The sequence below is a fragment of the Gambusia affinis genome, linkage group LG04 (genome assembly GCF_019740435.1).
Source record: "Gambusia affinis linkage group LG04, SWU_Gaff_1.0, whole genome shotgun sequence".
In the NCBI taxonomy this organism is placed as follows: domain Eukaryota; kingdom Metazoa; phylum Chordata; class Actinopteri; order Cyprinodontiformes; family Poeciliidae; genus Gambusia; species Gambusia affinis.
This window is the reverse complement of record NC_057871.1, coordinates 12337564-12364971: the sequence shown is the minus strand read 5'-3', so window position 1 is coordinate 12364971 and position 27408 is coordinate 12337564. Positions and strand designations below refer to the sequence as shown.

Below are 27408 nucleotides of genomic sequence, written 5' to 3'. Positions count from 1 at the left end.
TGTTCCAGAGGTTCCCTCCAGCTCTGGCAGGAGAATGCTAATGTGTCAATGTGTACCAAACAAACAGCGCCATCTGGTGACCTCTGGACATAATTATAGCAACCAACTTTCTCCCAATAAATAAAGACATGAAACAGTAGCTTTTCTTTTTTTTTTTTTAGAAAACAAAATCATTTATTTAGACAATAACATTCCCAAAGTCGGAATACAACATATATTCATAACATCAGGAAGAAATAATGTGCAAAATACATCATGAATTTCAAACCCATGATTAAACCCCTGCCAGATCAGCAGATACACATATACATGCACCTAATTGGTTAATGAATCTTATTCATTTATACACACACCACTTCCAGTTCCTGAGGTCTTTAGCGACAGAAATCATACTCATTATGGTGCAAATTATACTTGATTTTAACCTGTAAAAACAAATACATTAAACAGTAATTTAAAGGGAAACTTCATCTTTTTTTTAAGTGAAACTGTTAAAAATGGAAAAAAAAAAAAAACATTAATATGATACCTGCAATATATAAATATTGGTATCTAATTCTAGTAAGCTGTGAGAAACCAAAAGCAAAGCAGATTTGAACCATCTAGAAAAAAACCTTGTAATCTAAAAAATGTTACAGCAGTCAATGGAAACACTTCAATAAATATTTTTATCACATCATAATCATGTACTGAGCCATTATCTACACAGAACCCAATGATTCGAAGTAGGAGGAAGTGCACAAATGATGATCTTCTTTGACAGAAAATGTAACATTTAAAACCCAAAATAACAATTCATTTTAGTACAGAAGTATAAAAATAAATGATGATAAATTTTAATCTGCCATAAAGCTTTGGGTTCAAACATTGCTTAGCTTCATATCAGCTATGTCCTGTTCTCAGTAGTTCATTGATGGTGGTGTAGGACTTCCTACCGCTGTCTCCTCTATATTTAGTCATCAGCATCAGTATAAATAACTACCCAGTTTACTTAAATTGCTATGGCATTTTTGAGACTGGGGTTGTTTTAAGACGCTAGAAATCCATTTAGGTCTTAGCACCTCTTTAACAAGCTGATAGATTCAATTTCAGTGTCAAATCAAGAGGTCAAACAGCTTACTGCTGCAGGTAACTAACCATTAATAATCTTTAAATACAACCTTTGCTTCACTTTTACATTTGCCATGAAAAACAAAACCAATAGTTGTGTCAGATCACATCTTCCCTCGCTAAGCTGAGAGATATCAAAAGGTGATTATGCATCAATAGAATATTTCACAGTAATTATAAGTCTTATTTTATGCTTTAAATATATACTTTACACAGCTTTAAAAATGCTAATTTAGTGCAACATATAATTTAAACACTAAAATATACCATTTAATGTATAGCAGGTCCACTTCAATGCTGCAAGATTTTTTACTTGTGTTTATGCACAGATTTGAACATGTCTGTGTTGTGTAATTCCAACCCTAAAAAACTGTCCCTGTAGTTAGTGCATATTGCCTTGTAAGAGGGTAAATCAGAGGTTTAACAGCACCTTCCTAACTATTAATTTGATTGTAATTAATAGTTGCTTCTGTCCTGAGTAATTCCTGACAATGCTCATGCTTCTAGTCTCACCATGTTATATCAGGTGCTTCTGGAAAATATCTGCAATCAAAATAGAGACTAATGTCAGTCATGTCACCTTGAAAAGAGTGTACATTACGTAGCAGATAAGACAGGTCTAGATGGTCTGAATGATAGCAGTAACAAAGATCCTGAGCATCAGATGAGATAAGAGCAGTAAGAGCAATGTTCAAGCAGGTGGCAGGTCAGCTGAGAGTGCATTCTTGTATCTGTGTGTGTGTGTCTGTGTGGGTCAGAAAGAAGGTTTGACGGTAGTGTGTAAATAGGAGTAAAGTAAGCGTTAAGATCAGCTCTTCAAATCTTCTGCATTTTGTGATGCCTTCATAAAGCATGTTCCCCGCAGATTTGTTATTACAACTTCCAAATTACTAACTGATAAATTTTTTTCTTGCACTGAAATACAAACACTGATCAGCCACAAAACTAAACCTCTGACAGGTAATGAAAACTGATTAACGTCAGTATGATGCCATAGTAAACAGCAGGACATGTCGTATAACACTGTTTTGTCAAATGCCAAACACAGATGTCAGATCATTGCGAGTTCAAGTGAAGTCTCAAGGGCAATGACTGAAATTAACATTTTCTCATCACGATCACGATTGTGGTCATTATTACAATAATACAACAACCATGAACAGATTGTTACAGACTGTTAGCAGCTAACAGTCCATGAAGATCCCTGGTAAACAATTCAAACACACCATTTAATAGGATAATCTTTTGTCAGAGATTATTGACTGTGGTTTGCTTTTATAATGAACTGTGTTAAATGAACCAAATCCTTTGAAAAAACCTGTTACCTCCCCCACCTGTGGTGGCTCTGCACCAAGAACTGTAGGAGACAACAGAAAAACCTCTGAAGACGACATGAGCACAACTCCCTTGTTCACAAAATGAAATCAAATATGGAATGGCGTCAGATTTTAGGGGTTGTAGGATCTCTCTTTTTTTTTTTTGGTAAAAGACCACAAGCCGTTTCTCCCACTAGCACTAGATTCACACACCTGTGTTGGTTGTTTTTAACCAACAAAAACAAAAGCTTTTTTGGTCTGCATAAGAGTTTGATGCATTCCTTGCTAAATGAACCAGATTTTCTCTGCAAACAAACTAGAGGTTGAATGAAAAGTGGATCAAACAGGACTGCTGAAAATGCTCCCTAAGTTGCAAACGCAGGTTCCCATCTCTAGAACAAGCACAATGCATGACGGCCGCACCCTGAACTTCTAAGTGGCTTTTTTGTGGCTGATCAATATAAATGTATATTTGCTTACTTAATTTTCTCTGCTGGTCTCTCTGGACAATATTGATCATTGGTATTAGGCACAGTTAAATGTAATGAATATCTGTGATCATTAAAGTGTGCACAGCAGGTTTTTCATGAAGAGCACAATGCTGATCTAGGTTAATCCCATCTTGCAGCATGATAAAACTTCTTAACACTGTAAAACCAGTGGACTTGATGAGGCAGTCACTTGCAGAATTTGATCATATGTGGCGCTTAAGTTACTTCTAAATTGAAAAAAAAAAAAAAGTCTCTCTCAATGTCAATCAATGTCAGTAAGAGCAAAGTGGCAGATGTGAAACACTTTGGGTCCATGAGCAGCTCATTAGGTCTGAAAGGCAACTGTTTTTTCTTTTGTTGTTGTTCTTAGAAGATCAGATTGGGAAGACGATCATCATTCCCGCTCACTAAGCAAAGTGAGAATAGCGTTACTCCTTCATGATGAGTTGGGTAACTTTGACACATCAGTTGATAATGCCAGCAAATGTATTGACTGGCAGAGGGAGAGTTTTGCTCATGTATTTGCTCAGTCCAGCATCTTTAGCTCCGTCAGTGCAGAATTTGGACCCCATGTATTTCTGCACGCAGTAGCCAGGATCCAGACAGGGAGAGATCTCGATGCTACAATGAAAATGTTCAAAATAGTCGGTCAGTTTGAACTGCACAAAAATGTGCGGAATGTTTTTACGGCTTCAGAGTAAGCTGCATCAAAATTTAATGTCACTTATTTAAACTCAGCAGTCATGGCTGATCTTCATTCAAAGGTGTGTAGCAGTTCAAATCGTTACCTCTGCACATGTTTGTAAATCCTCCGACTGTCTTTGTCCAGCGTGATAGTAAACGATCGCCTCTCCAAGGTACGAATCTTAATATTGCTTGTTCGAATCTTTGATTCCTGTCCAAATAAAATAAAATAGAAAATGCACATTAGGTGCTTCATGAAATGTTTACATACAGTGCACATAAAACTATCACATTCCTCAAAACCTTGAACACATTGTGGTGTTACCACAAACCTCTGTGCATTTAATTGTGATTTTTATGTGACCAACCAGTACACAATTGTGAAATGGAAGAAAAATGATAAATGCACTTCCAATTTATGACAAATACAAATGTGAAAATTGTGGCATTTGAATTCATCCCACTGAGTGAATGTGCTGTTGCACTTTCACTGCTGTTACAGCTGCTTCGTCCTTACCAGCTTTGGACATCTACACACTAATCTGCCTGCCCAGATCTAAAAAAAAACCCTGAAAGTCATTCAGACACAAAAAAAGTGTATTATTTATAATCTAACTCTTATTTAAACTTCTTCACAACTTTCTAGTTGGCCTGTCGTGTTCCTTTGTCTTCATGATGCTGTTTGTTCACTATTGTTCTCTAACTTTCACAGAAAATCTGGATTTATACTGAGAAACAGACGGACTATTTTTAATAATTAGGTGATAATCAAAGTATTTTATTTAGGGCTATTAGAATCAACCTAAATGCACACCACACTTTTAAGTATACAGTTTATTTAAAAAAAATAATGTTGAAAACTATGTATCATTTTTCATTTTGCTTCACAATGGCACTGCCTTGTTTTGGTGATAAAATCCAAACTAATGTTTTTGTTTTTATGTGACAAAACTGCATGAATGCTTTTGCAAGGCAGTTTATTTTAGTTCGGTGTTCATCACTTCGGTGGTTCTGTCTTGACTCACCCCACTCGAGCCTTTTGTCTTTGATGGAGCTTCATTCAGTGTTAGAGTCAAACAGTTCAGATCTACAAACAGAAAGGTAAGAGATTATTCACAGCACATGAATGAGGCGAATCAGAAAACCGGACAGCTGGTATTTGTGATTAAGCATTATGTAGAAGAAAAGCTAAACTGAAAACTGAACCTTCTGCTTCGCAGGAGGGAATGGCATTAATCTGAGCGCCTGTTGTTCGCGTTGAAATTCCTACGTCAACATCCCGCCCACTTAATGTCATCTGGACAGCACAGAGGAAAAACACAAGAACAACAAGTAAGTATCAGAGGCCACAAATAGAAGCAAATGCCAGATCACAAAGATTAGTAGAGATAGGAATTTACCAGCACTTTTTGGCATTTGGTAAGGCATCTGGCAAAGATTCCTGTCAGTGGAATCTTATGAGGAAATGCTGGATGTCAAAAAGTACAGCTCACCTTTTTGTAATTCATAGAGATAACAGCTCCGCAAACGTCAGCCGAGCCCACGCTCTTCTTATGTTTATCTGTTTGAAAATATGATTTATGTAGTTTCATCAGTGGGTCAGGGTTTGTGGCATGTCAAAAACAAGACAAAGAGAAGAGAGAGCAGGTGGAGTCTGGTTTACTTTTTAGTTTTTTATATTTGTGATTAAGATTTGGTGACTAACAAAGAGAAGCTCACAATGTATTGAACCTGCAGGTAGACTGTGTAAAATATCTGAGGAAAAGCAATAGAAAACAGCCATGTGTTGTCCAGTCACCTTTCATTGAAGCTGCAATATGTCTGAATTCTGGAAACTCTATTTCCAGGTTAGTAAGGAACACATCTTCCACTGGATCCCTTGTCATGCTGTTGAATACAATCTAATAGAAAAGGAAACTTTATTAGAACTATAAAATATTTACAGAAGATGTTATTTAAAAAAATAAATCTACATTTTAGATGAACAACATAAAAAAAGTCAAAATGTCTGTACCTTTACAAAATAGATGGTGAAGTAGACAGGCTGCTGGCCGCTGCGGATGTAGTAAGCAATGACATCAGAGATGAATGGGTCTTTAGGTCTCTCAGTATTCATTTCTTGCTGAAAGAAAAAAATCGTGAAAGATGAATCCACCTGACGGCACAATGTTGGGCCTTGTCACACTCAGGATATCAATGTGCCATAAAAACACTATGAGCGACACAGAAGACTATATAAAATAAGAATCAAATACTTTCTATAAATGAAAATAAAAATCAAATCAATCAAATCACTTCTAAATGTCTCAAAAGACCCAGGATGCTCCTCTCTGTTTTAATTTGATGCTGGATTTTATTGAGACGGATATTTGGAAAATGTACAAGAAGCTTTGGTTAAAAATGACAAGAAATCTAGACAAGAACATGTTTGGATTAGCATCCAGAGGATTTCTGGGCCTTCTGACAAACTAACTCACATGTATTGTCATTTGCATTTTTTTCCCCATGCGATAATTTTTCTGTTTCCTGTATAAGAATACAGTTGGGACAGTTTCAACAGTGCTTACAGTTTCTTTACTTGTGGTTTTGGTAAATTCAGCACATTTCTTTTCCTCACAGAAATGTTGCAAAGCAACTTCCTGTGTTTGAGCACAAGAAGAGAGCAGCTGCAATGCTGACAGACTAAACATAGGGTAAAACAGTGATATTTGCATAAGATACATATGTAAGGTGAGCCTCATAAAGAATCTGGCAACACTAAGTAAGCTAAAAGTTTCTAAAGATACATTTTAAGATGTCATACCAATTTAGCCAGTTTATGAATCATGCATCCCAAACTGTTGATGTTGCTGTTGTACCATGGATCCACGTTGCTCAAGTAGGAACCAAGAGTACAGGAATCCCCCGTGGACTGACTGAGGTTTACCTACAAATAAGGAACATGAAACAAAAAATCCCTCAAACAACATAGAAGAATCAGTAAAAATCATCGGAAGAGCTTTAAGTTTGAAATGGTCCACATTAAAAAGAGGAAGGTCTCACTGTTAAGCAACAAAAATGGTTGTAGGAAAGAAGAGCTACAAAACAACAGAGATAGTAGGAGAGAGTAGGCCACAACCTAACATAACCTTTTTGGGTATTTTTCTGCAAAATGATAATAAAACCTGTTGTATGTAGTCTGAAACATAAATCTCCATAAATTAGAGCGAAATATAGTATATGTATAGAAGGTTTTTTAAAGAAAATTATGTCCAAGTAATTTCAACAACTACAGTACATAATAGGTCTGTGTCACAATTACCCACAATTAGGATTTTCCCCATGTTTCACAATTCCCGCATGTTTATTTACTCTTATGTAAGTGGGCTGGATTTCACCCAGAGAGGTTGTCTTACCGTAACAGGAGAGACTGGCAGCTGAGCAGGGCGAACAGGAATGTAGTAGAACTGGAGACTGACTTTCATTGTAAGAAAAAGCCGCCGTGCTTCTCTCTTTCTGTAAAGGCCACAGAATAGATTCACCAGAAGTGTCAGGCCCCCTCAGTTCTGACAACTGTGGTTAAGCACGTGGTGCGTTTCAGGAAGTTACATTTGCAGTCAAAGAACTTCTGTTTATTTCTCAATTCAGGAGCCGAAAGCTCATCTTAGGATTTAGGGTCAAAAGATGACATCATGAGTCTGATGCCATGTGTCTTTAGAAAACCACATTTGTTTCTTAATCTAGAGCCAGCTATTACATCAACTGCTAAAGCAGGCAGAAACTTACAACACACATAACATTTGCTGCCCCTTTTGAAGCTTTTCAGCTATGAAGTTCTTCATACCTTATATAGATATGGTAGTATGCTTCATCAGGCAGCTGTTTAACAGTTTAATGCATGAACAAAAACCACCCCATGACAGTGTAATACAGTGGAGTCAAAAATGGTTTCCCTCCTACCTGATTTCCAAATTTTTTGCATGTTTGTCCCACTTATCTGTTTCAGAAGACCAAACCAATTTAATTATTAGTCAGTTAGATAGTTACATGCCCCTGTTTGAAAAGGTGATTGACCTCTCTCTGTTAAAACTTTGTGTGGCGTATCATTGTCTCTAGCCACATCTAGGTGTGATTAGTGATGCACCAGTTCTCAATCAAGACGTCACTCAAATAGGACCTGGATGACAAAGTGAAGTACACTAAAAGATTCTCAAAAGCTAGACATCATGCAGTGATCTAACAAAGTTCAGGGATAAAGGAGAAAGAATCTAATTGAGATCTATCAGTCTGGAAAGTGTTACAGAGCCATTTCTAAGCATTTGGGACTCCAGGTTGTCATCACAAATGATGACAACCTGGAGCTGTGGTGACACTTCACATCTAGCACCAAAGTAGCAATGCATTCCAGACAAAAAACATACAAATATGGTGGTGGTAGCGTGATAGTATGATTCTGTTTTGCTGCTTCAGGAAGAACCATAAATTCTGCTGTCAACCAAAAAAATTGTGAAAGAGAACGTCCGGCCATATGGCAGGAAAATTATCCAAAACACACCAGCAGTTTCACATCTGAGTGTCTGAAGACAAAATGAAGACTTTGGACTGGCCTAGTCAAAGTCCTGGCCTAGATCCTACTGAGATGTGGCTGCATTACCTTAAAAAAAGTTGTTTGTATTTGAAAGCCATCCAATGTGACTGAATTATAACAAGTCTGCAAAGATGAGTGGGCCAAAATTCCCCCACAGCTGTAAAAGATTCACTGCAGGTTGTTGCAAATCATTTCCGTTGTTGCTGCTAAGGGCGGCTCAACTGGTAATTAGGCTTTGGGGGCAATCATTTTATTTTACACAGCACCATATAGGTTTATAAACAAATGTGTTTAGAAACTGCATTTTGTCCTGAAACCCTCATTCTGGAAGAATGGAAAGAAATTAAATCTAAATAGAAAGATTAATGTTCCCAATCCATTTACAGATGAGCAAGTTTACAATCCAGTGGTCAGTACGGGTATCCTGTATTATTCTAACACAACATGTAAGAATATTGGCTTGATTAAAAGGAAATTGTAGTTAAGAGTTGGTTCATTTTGCAGGAAGTTTCGATTGGATATCTAATTTCCTTTTGGTTATTTTCAAGTAATGTTTTGTCACAATAGAATCTCTTTGTTCCCGTTCTGTTTTTTTTAAATTGTTGTTGTTTTGATTTTTGTTGTTATAAATGGAAATGTTAAAGTAAAGTTTAATATCACCTCATGTGATCATGAGGTGATATTAAACTTTTGTAATCTTAATGTTTCAATAATAAAGAATATATCTATATTGTTTAAAAACTGCATTTTGGGTTTATGTGTGTTTTCTTTAACTAATATTTAGATTGGCTTGTTGTTCTGAAACACTAAAGTGTGACAAATCTGCAAATAAAAGGAGATCAAGAAATCATTTTTCACACCACTGTCAAATAAATTATAATTAGGCTTTATCACTAACATTAGTATGAATATGATTGCACATTCAATGGGACAGCAAACAGCAGTCCCACAATTGTTAACTCATTTGTCAAAAAACGTTTTGTATGACACTCTTACCTGTAGACGTAATAAGCCTTAGCCAGGCGACCCACTACTCTGTCATCTCCCATAACTACAATCTTTGCGATAAAGTGTCGCTGCTGCTTGGGGAAGTGGTTCTCCATCATGCTCATCCCCGCTCGCCTCTGCAGAGTGGCCGCTCTCCTTCCTCCCGTCCCTGGTTCTCCTCCACCTGCTGTACTTGGGTTGTCCTCCAGTGTGTCTTGCATGAGCACCATACCGTCCTTCGCCGTCGGTTTCAGTTTGATGCCTCGTCTCCGTGACAGCCTACTCGAGTCTTGCTCACTGAGAGAAAAGAGGAGGTCTAAGGCACAATCCAGATTCTGATAGGGATGGGGTTACATCACAACACTGACAAACTGAATATGGAAAGTGAAATGTTTAATGGCCTGCTCTAACGGCTGGCGAGAAGAGGAAACTATCTCTTTACTAAAAATAACATCTCAGCTTGGCTTGAAAGTTGACAAGCGGAAAAACAGACAAGACCACAGTGGAGATGTTTAGTCATATCGAACCATGCCATGTTGGTGAAAACCAGATGAAGCATATCTTCATTTGTCAAGCTTGGAGATGGAAAGCAAGTGCTATGCGCTTGTTCCACAACCACAGAAGACGGACGCTACAATAACTGACCCCGCCATGAACTCTTCTGTTTACAACATTCAAGGCATGTCAGATCTTGTTTGACAATAGCAGAAACTGAATCATCCTAAAAGTTGTAATATGGGGAACTAATTTATGAGTAATGCAGACACTGTCTGCTTTTTGACAAGATACATAATTGGACAGAATATGTTTTGTTTAAAAACCGATGAACCTCAACGGGTTGATACCTGATCCTAAAATTTTAAAATCTAAAACTATGTTTGGTATATAATTGCGTACGTTTTCTTTTTGGGTGAGAAGATCAAGAAGTTTTGGCTTAAAAATTCTGAAGAATGATTTTTGTAATTTGAGGGTGTAAAAAATAAATAATTTACCTTTTGCACTGTTCCCACGCTGAAACGATACAAGGGTTGTCCAGTGACGTTGATGGAGAGAAATCCGAACTGGGGGGCAAGTCCTTTTCAATGCCACTGTCGTTGGACATAATAGAGAAGCGAGGCATGTCCCCTGGAGTGAATGGTGATTCGCCAAGCTCAAAGTCCTCCTGTTCCTGGCTAAAGGAGAAGTGATCTGACACGCTGCTGGACCGGAACCACTTGGACAGCTCCCGCCCTTTTAAAGCAAAACAAAAGCACTATGGTAGATACTGTCCAAACTGTTTTCTCTGTTAACTTACTGAGACATGAGTTTTGCATTCAAGCTGTTTTTTTCAAGTTATGTCATTAGGACCAGAAACTTTGCATATTAACACCTTTCATCATACACGGTCCTTCAGTCAGGCGATAATTACTCCCTTAAATTCTGAGAATATGAACACTATAAAATATAACTTTGTTACAGATTTAGGTCAACTCTGTTGAAAAGATCAATAAATCCCCACTGTTAATAATAACCCAATCAAATGGTTTCATATTGCAGTGATTTCAGCCTTCACAGTGATGAACTCATGCTATACTGTTAGAAAGGATTTACATAATTTTAGCAGACCAGTTGTTTGTTGTAACAATGCATCTTGGAAATAAATATTTTGCTGTTAAAAAGCCAACCTATTTCCTTTAAATGCTGTCACATTTGTAAGATCAGTGAATTTGTGAGATAACATGGATTAAGTTTTTTCACTACTTTCCCCCACATTGTCTGAGTCACTCACAGATATCCAGATCTTCTGTCCACAGGTGGAAGCTCATCTCAGGGTTGGGAATCGGGCAGTCACACACTGGTCCTCCACACAAAGGCTCTGCAGCACACAGAGGAAGATGTAGGAATAACAACTAAAACAAAGCAGTACCCAACATCCACAATTTCCCCTGTTGTCCATCCTTCTGTCTTCCGACCGGAAAGATCTCAGTGGAGGTTCACTGGATGTGTCGCTGACTTGATAAGAGCGGGAGGGAAGAGTGGAAATAGATATCCGGAAATGCTAATAATACACACAGCTGACTGAACAGATTTGGACATGGAGGAAATTGTGATGTGTTTGATCTCTGTAGCAGCCTGTGTGCCAGGCCATTCAACACAAAACCATATCTGATGTTTTTGTGTCCACAAAGTGAACTTGATTACTTTAGCCACATTGACTAACAGTGAGACCATTGTTACCACTGAAATGTAAAGGTTGTAGAGTTTTGGTATGTGCTAAACCTGGCCCATGTTGTCCCATCTGAGAGTGATGATGGAAGTCACTACTTTTGGGTAAATGAAAATTTTAAAAAAATCAGTAAAGTATATACATTTATTTGTATAGACTGCAGAGCCTGATTGCAGACAGTACACAGCTTAGAAAGTGTTTGAATATCCTCAAATAACTCAGACTTCTAAATCAGGTAATGTTACACTCAGCAGAGAGAAATTAGACCACACAAGGCTTGCTACCTAAAAACAAAAATGTAGATCCCAAATCATAGTAATGGAAAAATGAAAACTACAGTTTACTTTTTTCTTTCCTTCATATCCAAAGGCAAAGTTCAAGTGGTTACAGTCTGCATTCCCAGGATGTTATTTCTCTGTGTGTACCAAAGGCCCAGACAAAACTTGGAAAGAAAGTTTTTAAATATGCTGCCTGCTGCACATTACTGCAACTAACTGCAGAAGGATCTAGAGTTTGAGAATTGCATTCATGTCAAGTATTTCAAAGCAGTTTAACACAGGTTATCACAATGGTTTCTCACTTACAGCAGAACCTTACCAGGATATCAGGGTTTTAGTATAAAGTATTGATTACCGTCAAGTCTGTTAGAATTTTAGATTACGGGTATAACCACCGCCTTCTGTAAGCTTCGAATTCCTGTCTTTATTCCTGGTAGCGGTTGAGTGTTTTTGGTATTTGCATATGTTTACAAAACCAGTGAGGTAAGATGATTGAGAGTCCAGAGAGCAGTGTTGACAGAAAAGCTGCACCTTGCTTCTACACAGGTTTGTGCCAAGGAGCTCATACCTGCATCAGAATCAGAGACAATTTCGCTGTACAGCTGCTGAAGACGGCTGTTCAGCATTCCTCCTTCTCCTCTGTAGCCATCCTCCACACACTGCTCCAGAGTTGCCAACACTTCCTGAAAGTATGGCTCCACTTCTTGGCCCATGTCCTGCTCCACAACAAAAACAATCGGCCTTGATTAAACAGAGCGGTGAAAAAATGGAAACTAAGCATGCATAGGATGGATTCAAAGTAAAACATTGATTAGTCAAAATGTTCATTTGTCTGCTACTGAATGTTTCTTGCTGAGGCATCGAGATGAAGCTCTCACACCACACACCCTCAGTGAAGATGTTTAGCCATGGCAGCAAAAACTGATGTGGTCACCAGAATATATAATCTGACCTGTTGGAGCAAGTATTAACCTCAGTCATTTCTGGAAGCATTTCCACTCATAAGAAGCAAACTTAATCTTTATTAGTGACCCCTGCATAACAAATGGTTTTACCCCACATGATCTCCCAGAGGCAACAAACAGTATCTTTATTGATTTACAGAACATAAAGTTGTACATAATGTCAACAGTAGAACGCTACCTATTCATTTTGAACTATAAGGGTTTTCTCTTGGTTACTTTTTAAAAATGAAAATACTGTTTCTGATTTCACTTTATTTTCCAGCTACTAAAGTGACTCAACTTTCTGCATCACAGCAGATGGTCAAACAAAATATTTCAGAAGCTGGAAAGCCAGAAAGCAAAGCTGCAAAGTCACTTAAACAGAACAGGAATGAGTACACAAAACACACAAGATAACAGCAGAGAGAAAAAGGAACTGGAAAATTGTGAATGAAAGGCAAAACGGACAACATTTAAACAAATGTAAAGTTACTGACCCTGAGTGCCTGAGCCAGTTTTGGACCGTGGCAACACTGTGGTCCTAAGGCCGCCTGTATGGTGTGCTGAACCACACTGCGCATGTGTTCTAGCGGACTCTGGAATCCAGTCGAACCCGAGGCAGACACTTCAAAGTCCTCCGTTATGGTGGGTATCAAGGAACCAGAGAAGATCTCTGGATCGGCTAACACAAAAACCCTGTAGATAATTTAAAACAGAGTCATAAAGTTAGCAAGCTAACAGAATATTGGTTTCATTGAAACTGCAGGGCAGATTTTGTTGAGTCAATTATTACTAAATGATAACTCACCTCTCTTGAAAAGGATAGTGCTCATTTTTTAGCTTTTGCTCTGCTGTGATCAACCTCTGGTACATCAGGCCTGTTGAGCAAATTAGCATTTAATGACATCATCAACCCTCTCAACATGTCAAATTAAAGAACAACTCCAGGGCTGAAGCAACTCTAATTCATGTTCATCTGCTTTGATGAACAATATTTATCACAGAGGTTGTTTCACTTGTGAAGAAGTCACTATAGTTAGGTGTGTGTGTGTCTCCAGCCTTAACTCCTTTTTCATTTAATCAGTTTTACAAGCAAATCATGGAAAGCTGCATCTATTCAAAAATGTCTCCTAGTAACTTAAGTTGTCTTATTTCACAAATGTAAATGTGATACTTGTGAGTAAGGAAAATTAAAAGTTATCTTTCTTCAGTGTGACTGACAAGCAGAGGAAGCACAAAGATGAAAGAATTAAAAAAAATAATTTTCTGTAAGATGTTTCGACTTGTCTGCAATTTATTGAAGCTGCAGAAGAGTGTGAGAAAAAAAATAATAATAGTGAATAACAGCTCCGTCATTTTAAGCTTTCAGATTTTGTCTGTCATTAATCATACTGGAATTGAAAATGTTTGCAGTCATTTGGAAATTTTACAAGTGGATCCATAATCTTTTAGAGAAAGCATGCAGAGAATGACGCTTATGGTTACTAAGCTTTATTGCAATAATGCATTAAATGCTAATAAAAGCCACTAAAGTCAATTGAAATGTCACCTCTGTAATCATTGTGGCTTATTTTTAAAATAGTGAACCTCTGTTTATATAGTTACTGCTCTCTGATTCTCATAGTGTGATGTTGTCTATGCTCCTAACATAAACACAAACTGAGCACTCAAAGCATTTTGTGGGTCATTATTCATTTCACATATTTAATAATGACATAACACCTTCAGTCAGAACAATTAATGAAATTAAATAAGGGAAAAGTTTTGAATACTGCCATCGCCATTCTGCTTTCAAACAGATGTTTTTTTAATCATTTGACAGTTTGGCCTTTATTTCAGATGTGATGTGGCTAAAATATGGACGGTGTTCTGAGCAGAATTTGATTTATGAGCTGAGCTATCAGTGATATTTGCACAAGAAGAGGTTCACTACCTGGAATGAAGCGTTCCATTTTTATTTGTCTTGTGTAGCTGAGGCCCACGGTGCAATAAGGCTGAGGATAGGTCAGTAGCCTCTTACAGAAGTCATACACACGTTTGTACAGCTCATCTGGGATGTAGGCTGTCTAAAATGACAAATCATGAATAAAAATTGTGGGTTAATGAGTAGAACGGGAATACAAAAAGCTGCTTTTAAGGATGGTAAATGATACGTATCACAATGCCAGTAATGAAATATGAGGAAATGAACTTTATCATGGGCTAAATGCCAACATTTTTTGTCCCAATTTTCTTGTTGGTGTTAGTCTCAGGAATTAAAGACATTCCTCTTGCTCAGTGCAAAAAACTCCAAACATCAAATGCATCTAGGCAAGCAAGTCTGTTGGAGCTTTTCACAGAGTAACTGTACCTGAATGATGGCGTGCACCAACGTGTGGAGCAAAGGAATGATGGATTTGCGAGAGTCCCATCTTTCCGCCTGAAGAGAAACATGCACAGATGACATGTGACTAAAATAAATCTGTCTTTGTTGATCCCAGGGTGACTAAAGCTTCCTTTCTCTTCGAAAATGCAAGCTCAATAAATGATTAGAAACAAATACTAAACCAGGGTGAAGTATTTCAGTTTAAACAGGAATTGGTGAACAGTACCTTTTCCAGCTCCTTTATCAGCACCCACAGCAGAGATAAGCTGTTAGCAGGGTTGTTTTGAACCTTCTTATGAAGTGTCCATCTCAGCATTCCTGCACACAGACACAAAATGCAAGAACTAAAAAACATTGTGACTGTATCTCACTTCTATCTGTTATAACACTGAGCTAAGTTAGTCTGGTGACTAACAAAACAACAGCTTTTACACCACAGACAAGGCTGTATTTTACAGGAACAGTCATACTGTCTGCACTAAATGTCTGTTCACAGAGGAAAAGTTTATGAGCTGGAATCATTTATTGAAGAAAACAAGACAGAAACCAAAGTCCTAAGCAGATGGTATCCTGACATGGCCATATGCTGAAACCCAATGAAAAACAATAAAGACAAGATCTATGTTCAAACTTATAAAGACTAATAAGTAGGTACAACATGAATTTGCTGGTTATTTTCATTTTATTGGAACAGAGCCCACCTTTGTTACACCAGTCTGGGCCCTGCTGCTGATCGGTACAACGGGGCAGCACAGCCTGGAGGCTTCGGTACAGTTCTGACTCAGGAACTGTAGGGGAGAGGTCGCCTGGCAACCAAGATTAAGCATTAGGACAAAAGCTAACTATAATAGCACACGTTTTTCTTGTCACAAAAAAAATTTTGTTGCTCAAAAAACATTCACATAAATATTTATGCATATAGTGTCTGAAAAGGAAAAAAAAAAATTCTGCTAAAACCTGATGCTTTACCTGTTGGCTCCATGCTACTCGAACTATCCCAATGGGCCATGTTGGTCAGGACTCACGTACATTTTGGTCCAATCAGCTGCAAAAACAAATGTTAAGTGTTACCTTTGTTCTGTCATATCTATGAAAACACACCAAGTCCTCCTACAAACAGCCTAATTTGGATTGGTGATCTGGTCTTTCCCTTTGGTTGCTACTTAAGAGTGTATGACTACACAGAAGTGATGAGTGCAGCTATTAAAAGCTCAATTCTGTGGTAATCATTTGGGTTAATACGATTCTCAGTATTTCCATGCATCTGTACATGATGCACATATGAGGTTTTTGCTTCTTGTTTGAGTGGTTAGCTATAGATTTGGGTAGAAGTTTAGACACACACAGTATGGACATGAATCTCTTACTATTTTGGTCTTACATTCACAATTCAAAACCATTCTTTTAGAAGTGTGATGTTACACTATTTACAACAGCAATGGCCTTTCAAACCAAAAATTTTACTATGATTATTCTCTAATTAACAAAGTGTTAAAATGAGAATTAAATGTCTAGGCAAAAATACAAACAGACAATTAAATATCATTTGGTTAAACAAATAGTTGAACCTGAACTATTTTTTTAAACAAGTTTCTGGTAACATTTTGATTTTTTGTTTCAACATTTTTTAAATCAAAATTCATAGTTTCATATGAACTGGTTGACTTTTGTGTCAGGGTTTTTTATCATTAATTTTTTTATGTTTCCATTGGAAAGTCTATTCCAGAAGATTAATGTTAATTCATTCATAAAATTGTTTTGATGTGTCTAGAATTGGTGTCATCCTGAAATAGGAGGTAGCCTTCCTCCTCCTTTATTCTTTATGTACAATGCACCAGTACCACTGACAGGGAACAAGACTGTTGCCATAATGCTACCACCACCAAAGTGCTTGATAGTGGTGTATCGTGTTATTGGGTAAAAATCTCACCTTCAATCTTTCAATTTATGGTGGCCAAACAGCTCACTCTTTGCTTGTCTGATCTGAGCTTAAAATGATCCTATAGAAGACATTTGATTTGTTGTTTGTAGGTTTATTCCAATGTGCCGACTAACTCCATAGCAATATTAAACTTGCTTCACTGTTGAGAGTAACACTTCTGCTCCTACAACTTTCACTTATGTAGCCTACAGAAGTTTAGTGGTTCAAGGATTTCATTTGAAAGCGACAGATTGGGTCAAGTGGGTGAAACCTGGAAACAATCTGATGTTCAAACTGTACATTGCTTCTAAATACACATGCTTACTGTTAATATGTTGTTCTCAACTCATGATTTCCTCTTTTTTTCCTTATCATCACAACCTACCAACCAGTTCGCCCCTCGACTATTTGTATTTCAGAAAAGGTGTAGGTTTTGAGGGGAACAGGAGGCCAATTAACTGTCCTCGTCTTCATATTACTGGAAGATCAGTTATTAATTAATCGTAGTTGAAATAGTATAGGCAACCAATTATCAAAGAACTGCACACAAGTGATAATGTAATGATAATTGTGATCAGAAATATTGCATGACTCTAAAAGACAACAAAAGCTTTAACAGCTTAAAACAGTAGATAATATAAACTTTGTACAGGTCTCAACACCTTTTATGGAAGTATATGCCTTTGAGTCAGTCATGTGATTTCTGTGTTTTATTATAGATGCTTATCTTTAGTGTGCCACTGTGTGCTTCCATTTTGCTGCTGAAATAAACCTTACAACAGAGGAACAAATTAAAGATCATTCCATACCAAAATAATCTGTGTCAGTACAAATATGGATCTGAAACGTAAAAGATATATATTTTACAGCGAAAATAAGGATCTGATCCATGTAGATGTATTCAGCAGCGGCCTGTACATTTTTTGTCTTTCTGGTAACTGCACAATATTTTCCTTAGTTACTACTGACATCAAGTTACTACAGGTTTCTATTTCTCAGCTGCAACAATTTGTGCAAATGTGAATAGGTCTGTTTGTATTGATCTTGTCGTAAATGAGTATCCTTAAATAAATAATTGTTCTAGTAATGATTGTGAAAAAAAATAGACTTTTTAAAACAACCTTCGTTGCAATTGATTTGATGTCAAGAGACTTTTAGTGAACTCCAAAACCGTTTACAACTTGCTCACTAACATTGGTAACTCATAACTCAATGTTATAAAACAGTTGTTTGCTCCCAAGTCTAATAGGCGTTTCACTGAAATTAAAAAGGTTCTTTAAAAATGTATTTTTCTCAATTTCACCAAACCTTCCAGAGTTCTCAAAGTCATTTTACGTCTCTATGCACTCCAAAGTGTTTCATATCTAAATAAGGACAATAGGTAATGTCGACCCACACAAACATCTTCACACGTACAACGGGATAGTGGCTACTCTTCCTCCACAAAGGTGCTAAAACGCACTTCTATAAATAAAAACCCTGTGCCTACTTTTACTACTCTGTTTGTCCCGAGACCCACACATGTCCATGAGTCACAACTCAAACACCCACAACACAACTTTGCAAACTCTGTGTTGCAATAAAGATCTACCTATCAGGATAGTACTAATCACAGGACTTGTATGTTTGTTCTTAAATATAATTGCAGCAAAGACATATTTTGTGGTATAGTCTTCCGTAATACATTTAGATCCAAAGAGAACTATAATATATAGGTCACACTGAATTAAATATACTGTTTATTACAATGTCCCAAAATAAAATTCCTTAATCCACAAGTTTTACACAAGACAATGAGCTCTAAATGCATTTAAATGTATCCAAATATTCAAACATAATATAATTAAGAATAGAAACAGCCTTTATAGTCCACAAGTATAAATGTTATTTAAATAGAAAATGAAAAATGAAGCACATTGACTTCAAAAACTGATAAAATCGCCAAGACTAGCAAGAGACTGCAAGTGACAGTGGTGACAGTGATAAGCTCTAACTTACCCTGATCCATCTGGACTATACACAATCCATTCATTCACACAATACACATCATGGACTAAAAGCAACATGTAAGCCAAACAGAGGCGTAGTGAGAATGAATTAGTGACTTCATTTCCTCTTTTAACAAGACGTGTGAGTTCATTAGAAGGAGATGACAACTATCAGAGTTCCATGAGCAAGAATGAGGAGTGGCTACTTTTCTGGGCAAGTGTATTGTAAAGTACACTTGCCTATATATGTTTCACATTTCCAAACTTTCACAAACTGGTATGCTGTCTTTATTTCGTTGTTCGCCTTCAAATAGTTAACTTATTGTTCATTTGAGAACAAAAGAAAGACTTTGCCTTTGCATCATGTAAGAAAAGCTGCAGACTGACACATGGTTAGCATCACTCTCTTTTAGGACGTGAACGCAACCTATGTGACCACAGGTTTCCGGGTGCCACAAGTTGATTTACGTTGTCTTGAAACTCTGTTCGCTGTTGGCTCTCACTTTTTCTCAAAGCATATTGTAACTAAATGTTTTTTTTTTTCTTTTTCTCTATTTACTACTTGCACATCAAATTCAATAAATCGGGTGACAAATGCACATGCATTATTGATTCCATGAACATGTGCTGTGTGTTTATTTAAAAAATAAAAATTTAAAAAAAGTTCTAATCCAGTGCAGAAACTGACACACACAACACTTCCTTTCTCTCTAAATGAGTGGGCAGATGACGCTCTATATTTAGATGGAGGCCAAAAGATGCTGAATTTGAGACCGAGATGGCGCTTTGGTGAAGAAAAATTTAAAAATAGATCCCACTCGTAATTTACAGCTTTTCAAGAGTCTAATTAGATGTAATCATGTTGACTGCTTTGAAGGGAACTTTTGTTTTTAAATCCAAGTGATTCTGAGTGTAATTCTTGCACAAAGTATTTCCCTAATCCTGAACTAATCTCTTTACTCATACACAGAGCAGGAAATGCATTAACACTGCTAAAAGCCAGAGTATGTGGAGATATTTGCATGGCAGAGACATAGCTTGCTGCATCAACACAAAATTCTCTCTATTTTAGCAGCAAAACAGAAGGAAAGAGAGATTGTACAAATGTAACAGAAACAGTGAAAAATGTGGCTACAGCCAACAGAGAAAGCCAAACTTTTCACCCAGCTGGACATTTGCACCTACTCACTCCAAACTGTGGAAAGCTAACTCTTTCATTGGACTGGTGCTCTGCATGCAGCAACCTGGATGACGTCTTAATAAACTCTCATCCTACAGTTCTTGTTACCAGAATTGTTGGTAGAATCAGTTGAATGACACACAAAGCTGCCAGCGAATACAAAAACAGCTAAAAGCACTGTTAGAGATGCCAAATCCCCACACCAGTGAAACAAACTTCCCCCTACGACTGTTGATTGTTTGCAGTGAATGTGAATCAGTTCCTGATGTACCTTTCGGCCCCCCAACAAACATCTATCTGCTCGTTCTCCTGCACAGGCAGCTGTCACCGTGCACCTCAGTGGTCAGACTGAACAATGAAACCAAACAGCAAACAGGGGAGTTCATTTCCGTTCCGGCACGCTGCAGACATCTCAGAAAACAGGAAGGCCCCGGCAGAGCTGTGTGGAAGTGCGTTCATAGAGCAATAAAGAAGTGGTGTTTTTTAAGGTGGACGGGGGAGGGAGGGTGGAACTGTATTTATAGTTGGTTCTTTCATTGGAAATCCCCTGCAGTGTCTGCCACTGAGGGGATTCACTGACGCTGACATCCAGACCTGGACTGGTCTTTGCACCTTTGACAGATGCCAAGGAAGACTTGAAAAACTGGCCTGGAGAGACAGCAGTTAGGCTTCCTGGCAGGAAAGTGTGTCTGAAATGTATTTATGGGCTAACAGTGAAAGTTGATACTCTTTTAATAGCGAAAGAAACAATCTATGGGGTGATAGTGAAGAGCAGTACAAACATGTCCGAGCTGCAGAGGATATCAATCAAAGAGAGTTCCTGTATTACGATACTGAACAATCTGAGGAAGCTCTCCTCCACCAATGATGGTGTGTACATGTGTGCATGAACCAGGTTCTAATATCTTTGTGGGGACCTATTTCTGTCAATAATGTGGGGTTGTGGGGACATTTTCTGGTGTGAATTTAGTTTTGGTAGGGTTAGGGTTAATATGTGTGCATGTTTAGATGAAGGGGCAGCAGATCCACTAGGACTTTGTAGATGGGGCCACTTGGTGCAGTACGTTTACACATGGTGGAAAGAAGTGAGTGATCAGAACAGATGTTACCTAGCACTTACATCTGCCCTGGATGATCACAACTACAGATCTAAACACTGTAACACCTGTAGCTATAAACAGAGCTTAATGCACTGATGCAAACCTGAAAGTGCACAAATTAGTTTCATTACTAATCTCAGAATGTTGAAATTTTTTACCTGCTAACTTTATTTTAGATATTTCAAAGTTTTCTAGGAAAATATTTTTTTTTGTTTTTAGCCTTCCTGCCAAGAGTGATCATTAATTATTCATGATAGTAGCGGAAGCCACATTCTTTTGCATGTTTGAGAAAAACAACAAAACTTTCCTGGTACATACTGACGTCGGATACAGGCAGAGGTGGGTAGAAACTAGTTTATGCTTGACTGTAAACTCAGCAAGCACTCAAAAACTTTACTCCGTAAATATAACTTTACTTTAGTCAAGTAAAGTTACATTTACTTCAGTAACATTTGGGAAAAAAAAAACTATACCTCTAAAAGTCATTCTACTCCCAACGACCCCTACATTAGCTTTTACTTGAGTAATATTATTATAAAGGATCACTATTCTTACTCCTGCAGTGAGTAACTTTACTGAATGAAGGACAAGCTTGCTTTAACCAGACTTTCATGAGACACCTACAGTTTCTATTAAAGTGTGGCTTACTGTATGTTCAACATTCACCAATTTAATGTTATTTTCTGTCTGCTGAGCTTGTTGTTCAAAACCATGTATGTTATCACTGACGGTATCTTAACATGCTATACCGAGAAGCACTGAGAAGTACCTTGAGCGCAGCAGAGGTACAGTTCTGCCAGACTAGCCTAATTGCTGCTGACTAGTCTGGAGGAGCAGAGTGGGGTAGTCATAGGGATGGGGCCTCTGTGAGGAAACTGGAGCTCTGCCTTGCTCCCCCCCAGGAGTATTTCACAACTCAATGGTTGCTATGGGAGATTAAAAGGATTTATGAAACATGCATGAAAGACTCTAGGCAACACAACATGTATGTTTGTAATGAGGGAATGACATTACAACATGATGTAAAGCTCAAAAAAGTCGATTTACATAATACTGCCTGTTTAACAGACCTTCTCATAGACTGCAACACTAAATTAGTTGCCACAGAAGTCGGTATTGAAAACTAATTTAGCTCAGTTCCCTGAAAAGCAGCTGGCTCTGTTACAAGTGCTTCATATTTTGTTACAGGTTTAGCCAACATCTTCTTTGTCTGCAAGGATTTTCAAAGTACTGTTCAACCAGACTACAGATAAAAATCAGCTGTTTACATACTCCTATTATCAGTGTTATTCTCAATGCAAATTTCCTTGTGGTATTTTCTTTTTTTATACGACTTAAATTTAAAATGTAACACGTCTTCTATATTTCTCTGACGAAACATTTGTAATCGTCGGAAACTGCAATTGCAGCTACAGTTTCCAGCGAGGAAGAGCAAACCTAATTTGTATTTATCACCACAGCACATACTTTTTAAGATAAAGATAAGCAGTTGAAGTAAACTTTGTTATGCTCACTAACCACTAAAGACTTACTGCAGCTGGCTGCTGCCTCTGCTTTCCAAGGAGCTCACAAGTACGTGACTATGCCGAGAAGTGCACACATTTGTTTCTGATAACTCAAACTGAAAAAATAAAGTCTGTAAAACTTTCGCTGTTGAAAATGCACATTGTGCTGAGTGGGCTTTTTAAATACTTTTCACACCTTTTTAAATATGACCATTTCAGCATGTTTTCCGAGAATTTTTTTTCTGTCTAGTTCGAGTACAATCTGCAGTGAGAAGACAAACAAAGTCTTACCTTAAGAAACATTTTATATTATCGTTCATGGATTTTACTGGTGGGTTTAGTACAACTATATTTGCAAGACAATTCAGACATTGTTTATTCAAAGATAAAAAGAACTCAGAGGGGGAAGTAACTATTTCATACTCCACAAATTTCAGAGTTTTATCATGACCCATGACCAAAGCTCTCACTGAGGGAATGAGGTTATTGCCCAAAAATCTTGCCATACATGGCGCTATCCATCAATACAATCAGGTTCTGACCATTTATCAGAAAATCACGTCCAAAGCAGGTGAGTCAACAATAAATTTGTACAGCGCATACAGCAATAAAACCAGCTGAGCAGCTCCAGGTGAGTTGCCAAGAAACGGGGCAGTGCCATCTGATTTTGACCTAATTATTGGCAGGTTTTTGAAAAGGCTTGTTTTATTTTTTTTTGCATATTTGTTAAAACCGTCACTATGTCCAGACAGTATCATAACAAACAGATATTCTTTTGAAAAAAATTTACCTCTTCACCTTCTCCCTGAAAACCTTCTGCCATCTGCAGAAATACTCCCAGTCAGAAACAACCAAACACATCCAGAATTATGACAGACTTATGACTGTCAAACACAACTTGCGTACGCACTGCTCACAACCTCCTCTTTGCTTTCCGTTGTGCAACAGCTCCCCCCCTCCCATAGTGGAGCCCACCATGAATGCTTAGACTAGTAAGCATGGTTACTGGTGGCAGCAGATAAACAGCTTTCCCGTTAGGTTAGATTTTTTTTCTCCACCATTAGCATTCACATGCGTTGTGCGGGGAAGGGTGTGACTATTCCTCCTTTCTGACCGGGAGCGGTGTATTTCTGCAGATTTAAGGCCTATGTTAGGTACATCTACAAGCACAGCACGGTGACAAACAGCATTAGCAGATAAGACAGAAAGAGAAACACGGTCACTACAGATCTGAGTTCGGCACAAGGAGGATATGCAAAAAGTAGTCTGTCTGTATGAAATGCTTGAATACTCCTGCTCACCAGGTATATCTCCTGACTGAATGATGGTTGCAGAATAGATGAAAGAAAATAGTTTGGGTATACTAATGCATCACATTCACATGCATAACACTATCACAAATATACTCCACATTTATAAAGCTTTAGATTCGCGCTTATATATTACAGATTTCCTCTGCTTTTTGTTTTATCTTACTTAGACATTTCAGATAATCAAACAAACAAAAAAACTGGGAGGGGTTTAGGGATAAATGTTCCTGTGACAAGTTATCACCCCCTTCTTAAATTATAATTTGCCTGTGACTAACAACATTTTTGGTTCAATTTTACCAGCCAAATCCAGGCCTGATTGCAGTCATACTTGTGTAACCCAAAAATCACAAACTCAAGCCGACCTGGGCAAAAAATGTCTCAGAGAGCAACACATCATGCCCCAGCCTAAAAAAACCTCAAGAACAACTGAGAAACAACGTAAGGGACATCTACCTATCTGGAAGGGATACAAAGCCATTTATAATGAGGCTCCTGAACTCCTGAGAACAACAGTGTCAACGTCAATATGGAGAAAATATGATGGATCTTCCAAGGAGTTGTAGGTCTAGAATCCAGGGCAACATCAGGCTCTTCAGGCCTCATTCACCTCCTTTAAGGTCAGAGTTCCATGTTCAACAATAACTAAGAAACTTGACAAAAATGGCTACCATGGAAGACACAAAGCAGACCCAAAAGAACATAAAGGCCCACCTCTCATTTACCAAAAGACAACTGGACTATATCCAATTCTTTTGGGATAATACTATGTGGACTGATGAGACAACTATTTTTGTCCCGAAAAAAAACAAAACAATTATGTAACTTATCAAATTTAGATTTGGAAATAGCATTGCTTTTGTTGGTGTAATATAAGAGAGCTCATGTTGTGATTAATGACAAGCTCATTACCCATTTGAACCTGGCTTTTTTCCTTACCTGTTTTATTGACTACCATATTTTGCATTTGCTGCACTCACCTGTTGCCCCTTCTAGCAAAAATTTGCATTCTAGTAATTTACGAGGTCGGAGGTAATTTCAAACAGTCATGTGGTATTTACAGCAGAACTCGATCTTTGCAGCCGTGATTACACTTGACATCATGTCAACTCAGCTTTAACAGAGTATTTAAATGTTTAATCTCTTCCCATTAATCACTGCCTAAAAATAAACTCATAACAATAACAAAATTTGTAGCAGGTTATGTCATCCACTTCTAACCACAGATAGAAAACCTCACCCAATAGTTTGACAGAAGTGGAACCAGTTATGGAGCTAAACTAGCATTATCTACTCAGTTTGGCAGAATGTAAACACTTCCGAATTTAGAATAACACTGACAGCTCACCAGGAAGAAACCCTTGTCTATTTTATGAACAAATAGATCTCTTGCACACATTAAGCTATCCTGGATCGCCTAAATCTCCTAAACGGCACCAGAAAGCTCAGATCTAAAACAAGGAAGCTGCGGGAAATAAACAGCGGTGCACTCAGGTTCCAGCAGACACAACAGGGATTTTGGTGATACCAAGCACTCTTTTCCTAGTCATTATTATCATCTCAAGAGGAGAAATAATGACCCCCATCCCCCACCTCTGTTTCTTTCCGTATCAAAGGCCACAGGGTTGAAAAATCTTTTAATGTTTTCATAGTAAAACGGTGACGAGGGGAGGCATTTACAGTCAGAGTGCAACACGAGCCTCGGCGTCTGCATCTCTGCAGAGGCATTTCTATCAGGCGCTGTTGTAAACTACTGTAAGACTATCTGCGATGTGCGGTTACTTTTTCGATAAAGTTACGCTATCAAGATTAAAATGTCACATTTCAGCTTATCCAGGCAGCAAGACAAACAACAACATGAAATGAATGACAGCAAAATTGGTAAAACATCGTCGAATATTTACACTAAACAGAAGAAAGCTGAGCATTTTTTTTTTTCACTTTTGTGTATTAAGTGCATTCTCCCCTAAAATAAGAGGCTAAAATGTACATTGGTCGACAATTTTTTGGGGGAAAGTAGGCCCTAAAAAGCTTTCTAAAGAAACGAACAAGTCTTACGTAATATATTTCAGAGGTTGTGAGCACTTACCTAGAGTGAAGTTGCTTAAACAGCTCCATTTGTTTTATAGCAGGCTACTTTAGTGCGAAGGTATCTATCTGTGACACTTTGCTCTGCTCATCTGACTCCAACTGACAGGCTAACGCTGAGCTGACACTAAACCACGCCCACAACAGGATGACAGCCAATCAAATCACTGACCGAAGTACGCCTTTATTACTGTTCGAAATTATTCAGAAGAAAAGCCATTCATTTCCCCAGCACATTTTCTCGTGCGGCGCTTCATAGCACACCACATTGCATTTCTTTTTTTGAATTGATTTCGATTTACTAAATTTATTTTACAACACTCACGTCAGGTGCTTTTCAACATACAAAGTGTCAATATCCAAAAAGTAAATTTAATGAATATTTATATGACTAAAAATTAAATGAAGTTGTAATAAGTACGTACAATAACAAAAATTCTTTGTGATTACTTAAATTGATCAATCTCCAATTCTCCTGTGTTTTTTTTCTCTAAAAATGGTCTGCTTTATTATTTATTTCTTTATTTTTTTTATTTTTTATTTTTATTTTTTTTCATTTATGAGCAGGGATTGCACAACAGTGTATTAGGTTGTACTAATTTAGCAAGCTGGAGGTTTCAGATGTCTTTTGTGCTATTTATTGATGAGCAAAGTGGTGAAAGAGTCCATTGTTTGTGTTCACCTGTCTTGCCCATGTCATGTCTGTCTGTTTTACTATGGTTAAAATAAAACACAAAGTTTGTGAACATCTTTTTAATCATGTGCAGTTTCTCCTGCACATGATTAACTAAATAGACTATCTTACATTTTCATAGGTGCAAGTGTTCAGTGAGAGCACCAAACACCAAAGGTTTCTGTTTTGTTTGTGATGTCAGACACCAGCTGAATTATGAATATGTCCTATCAAAACCCAGACTAAATACAATGACATGAGCTTGTTGCTTCAGTAAATTTAGAAACGAATGAAAAAGCTCTGTGTGATGCAGGTGACTCATTATCAAACTCTTATCCTCACTTTTTTAACCGAGTGGCTCATCTGTTGAAACAGCATGTTGCGGTTAATCTGGGAGGAATTGGATGAGAATATATTTCTGGCTGTCAGGAGAAAATGATATTGTTGTATTTAGACTATATTGGTGAGTGAGCAAAGTACTACAATAATAGCAGTACTCATGCAATACTGATTGAAAGGACAATAGAGTTTAACAAAATATTAGACTAAGGGCTTGATGTCAGCAAAGTTATATTCTTAGATAACTTGCATGACTCCAATCAGTCCCAAATAATAAAAAAATATATTTTGATTAGAAGATACCTAACAAATTAACAACACAATGAAAAGCGTAAAGTTAAGATCAATTTTAAAAA

The 27408-nt window shown here is 37.6% G+C and overlaps 1 protein-coding gene across 1 annotated transcript; it reads right to left on the bottom strand.

The window, feature by feature from the left end:
* Positions 1–146: 146 nt before the first annotated feature.
* Positions 147–26176, bottom strand: LOC122829970 (phosphoinositide 3-kinase regulatory subunit 6). Its single transcript, XM_044114956.1, has 21 exons — positions 26042–26176; positions 15918–15993; positions 15650–15754; positions 15175–15266; positions 14934–15002; positions 14517–14649; positions 13392–13461; positions 13081–13279; positions 12208–12355; positions 10924–11010; positions 10148–10385; positions 9165–9452; positions 6997–7096; positions 6405–6527; positions 5616–5723; positions 5400–5502; positions 5095–5162; positions 4808–4898; positions 4627–4688; positions 3706–3812; positions 147–3538 (listed from the first exon to the last, which is right to left on the bottom strand). The coding sequence occupies exons 2-21, from the start codon at positions 15955–15957 to the stop codon at positions 3382–3384; spliced, it is 2388 nt and encodes a 795-aa protein (XP_043970891.1). The 5' UTR covers positions 15958–15993; positions 26042–26176; the 3' UTR covers positions 147–3381.
* Positions 26177–27408: the final 1232 nt, after the last annotated feature.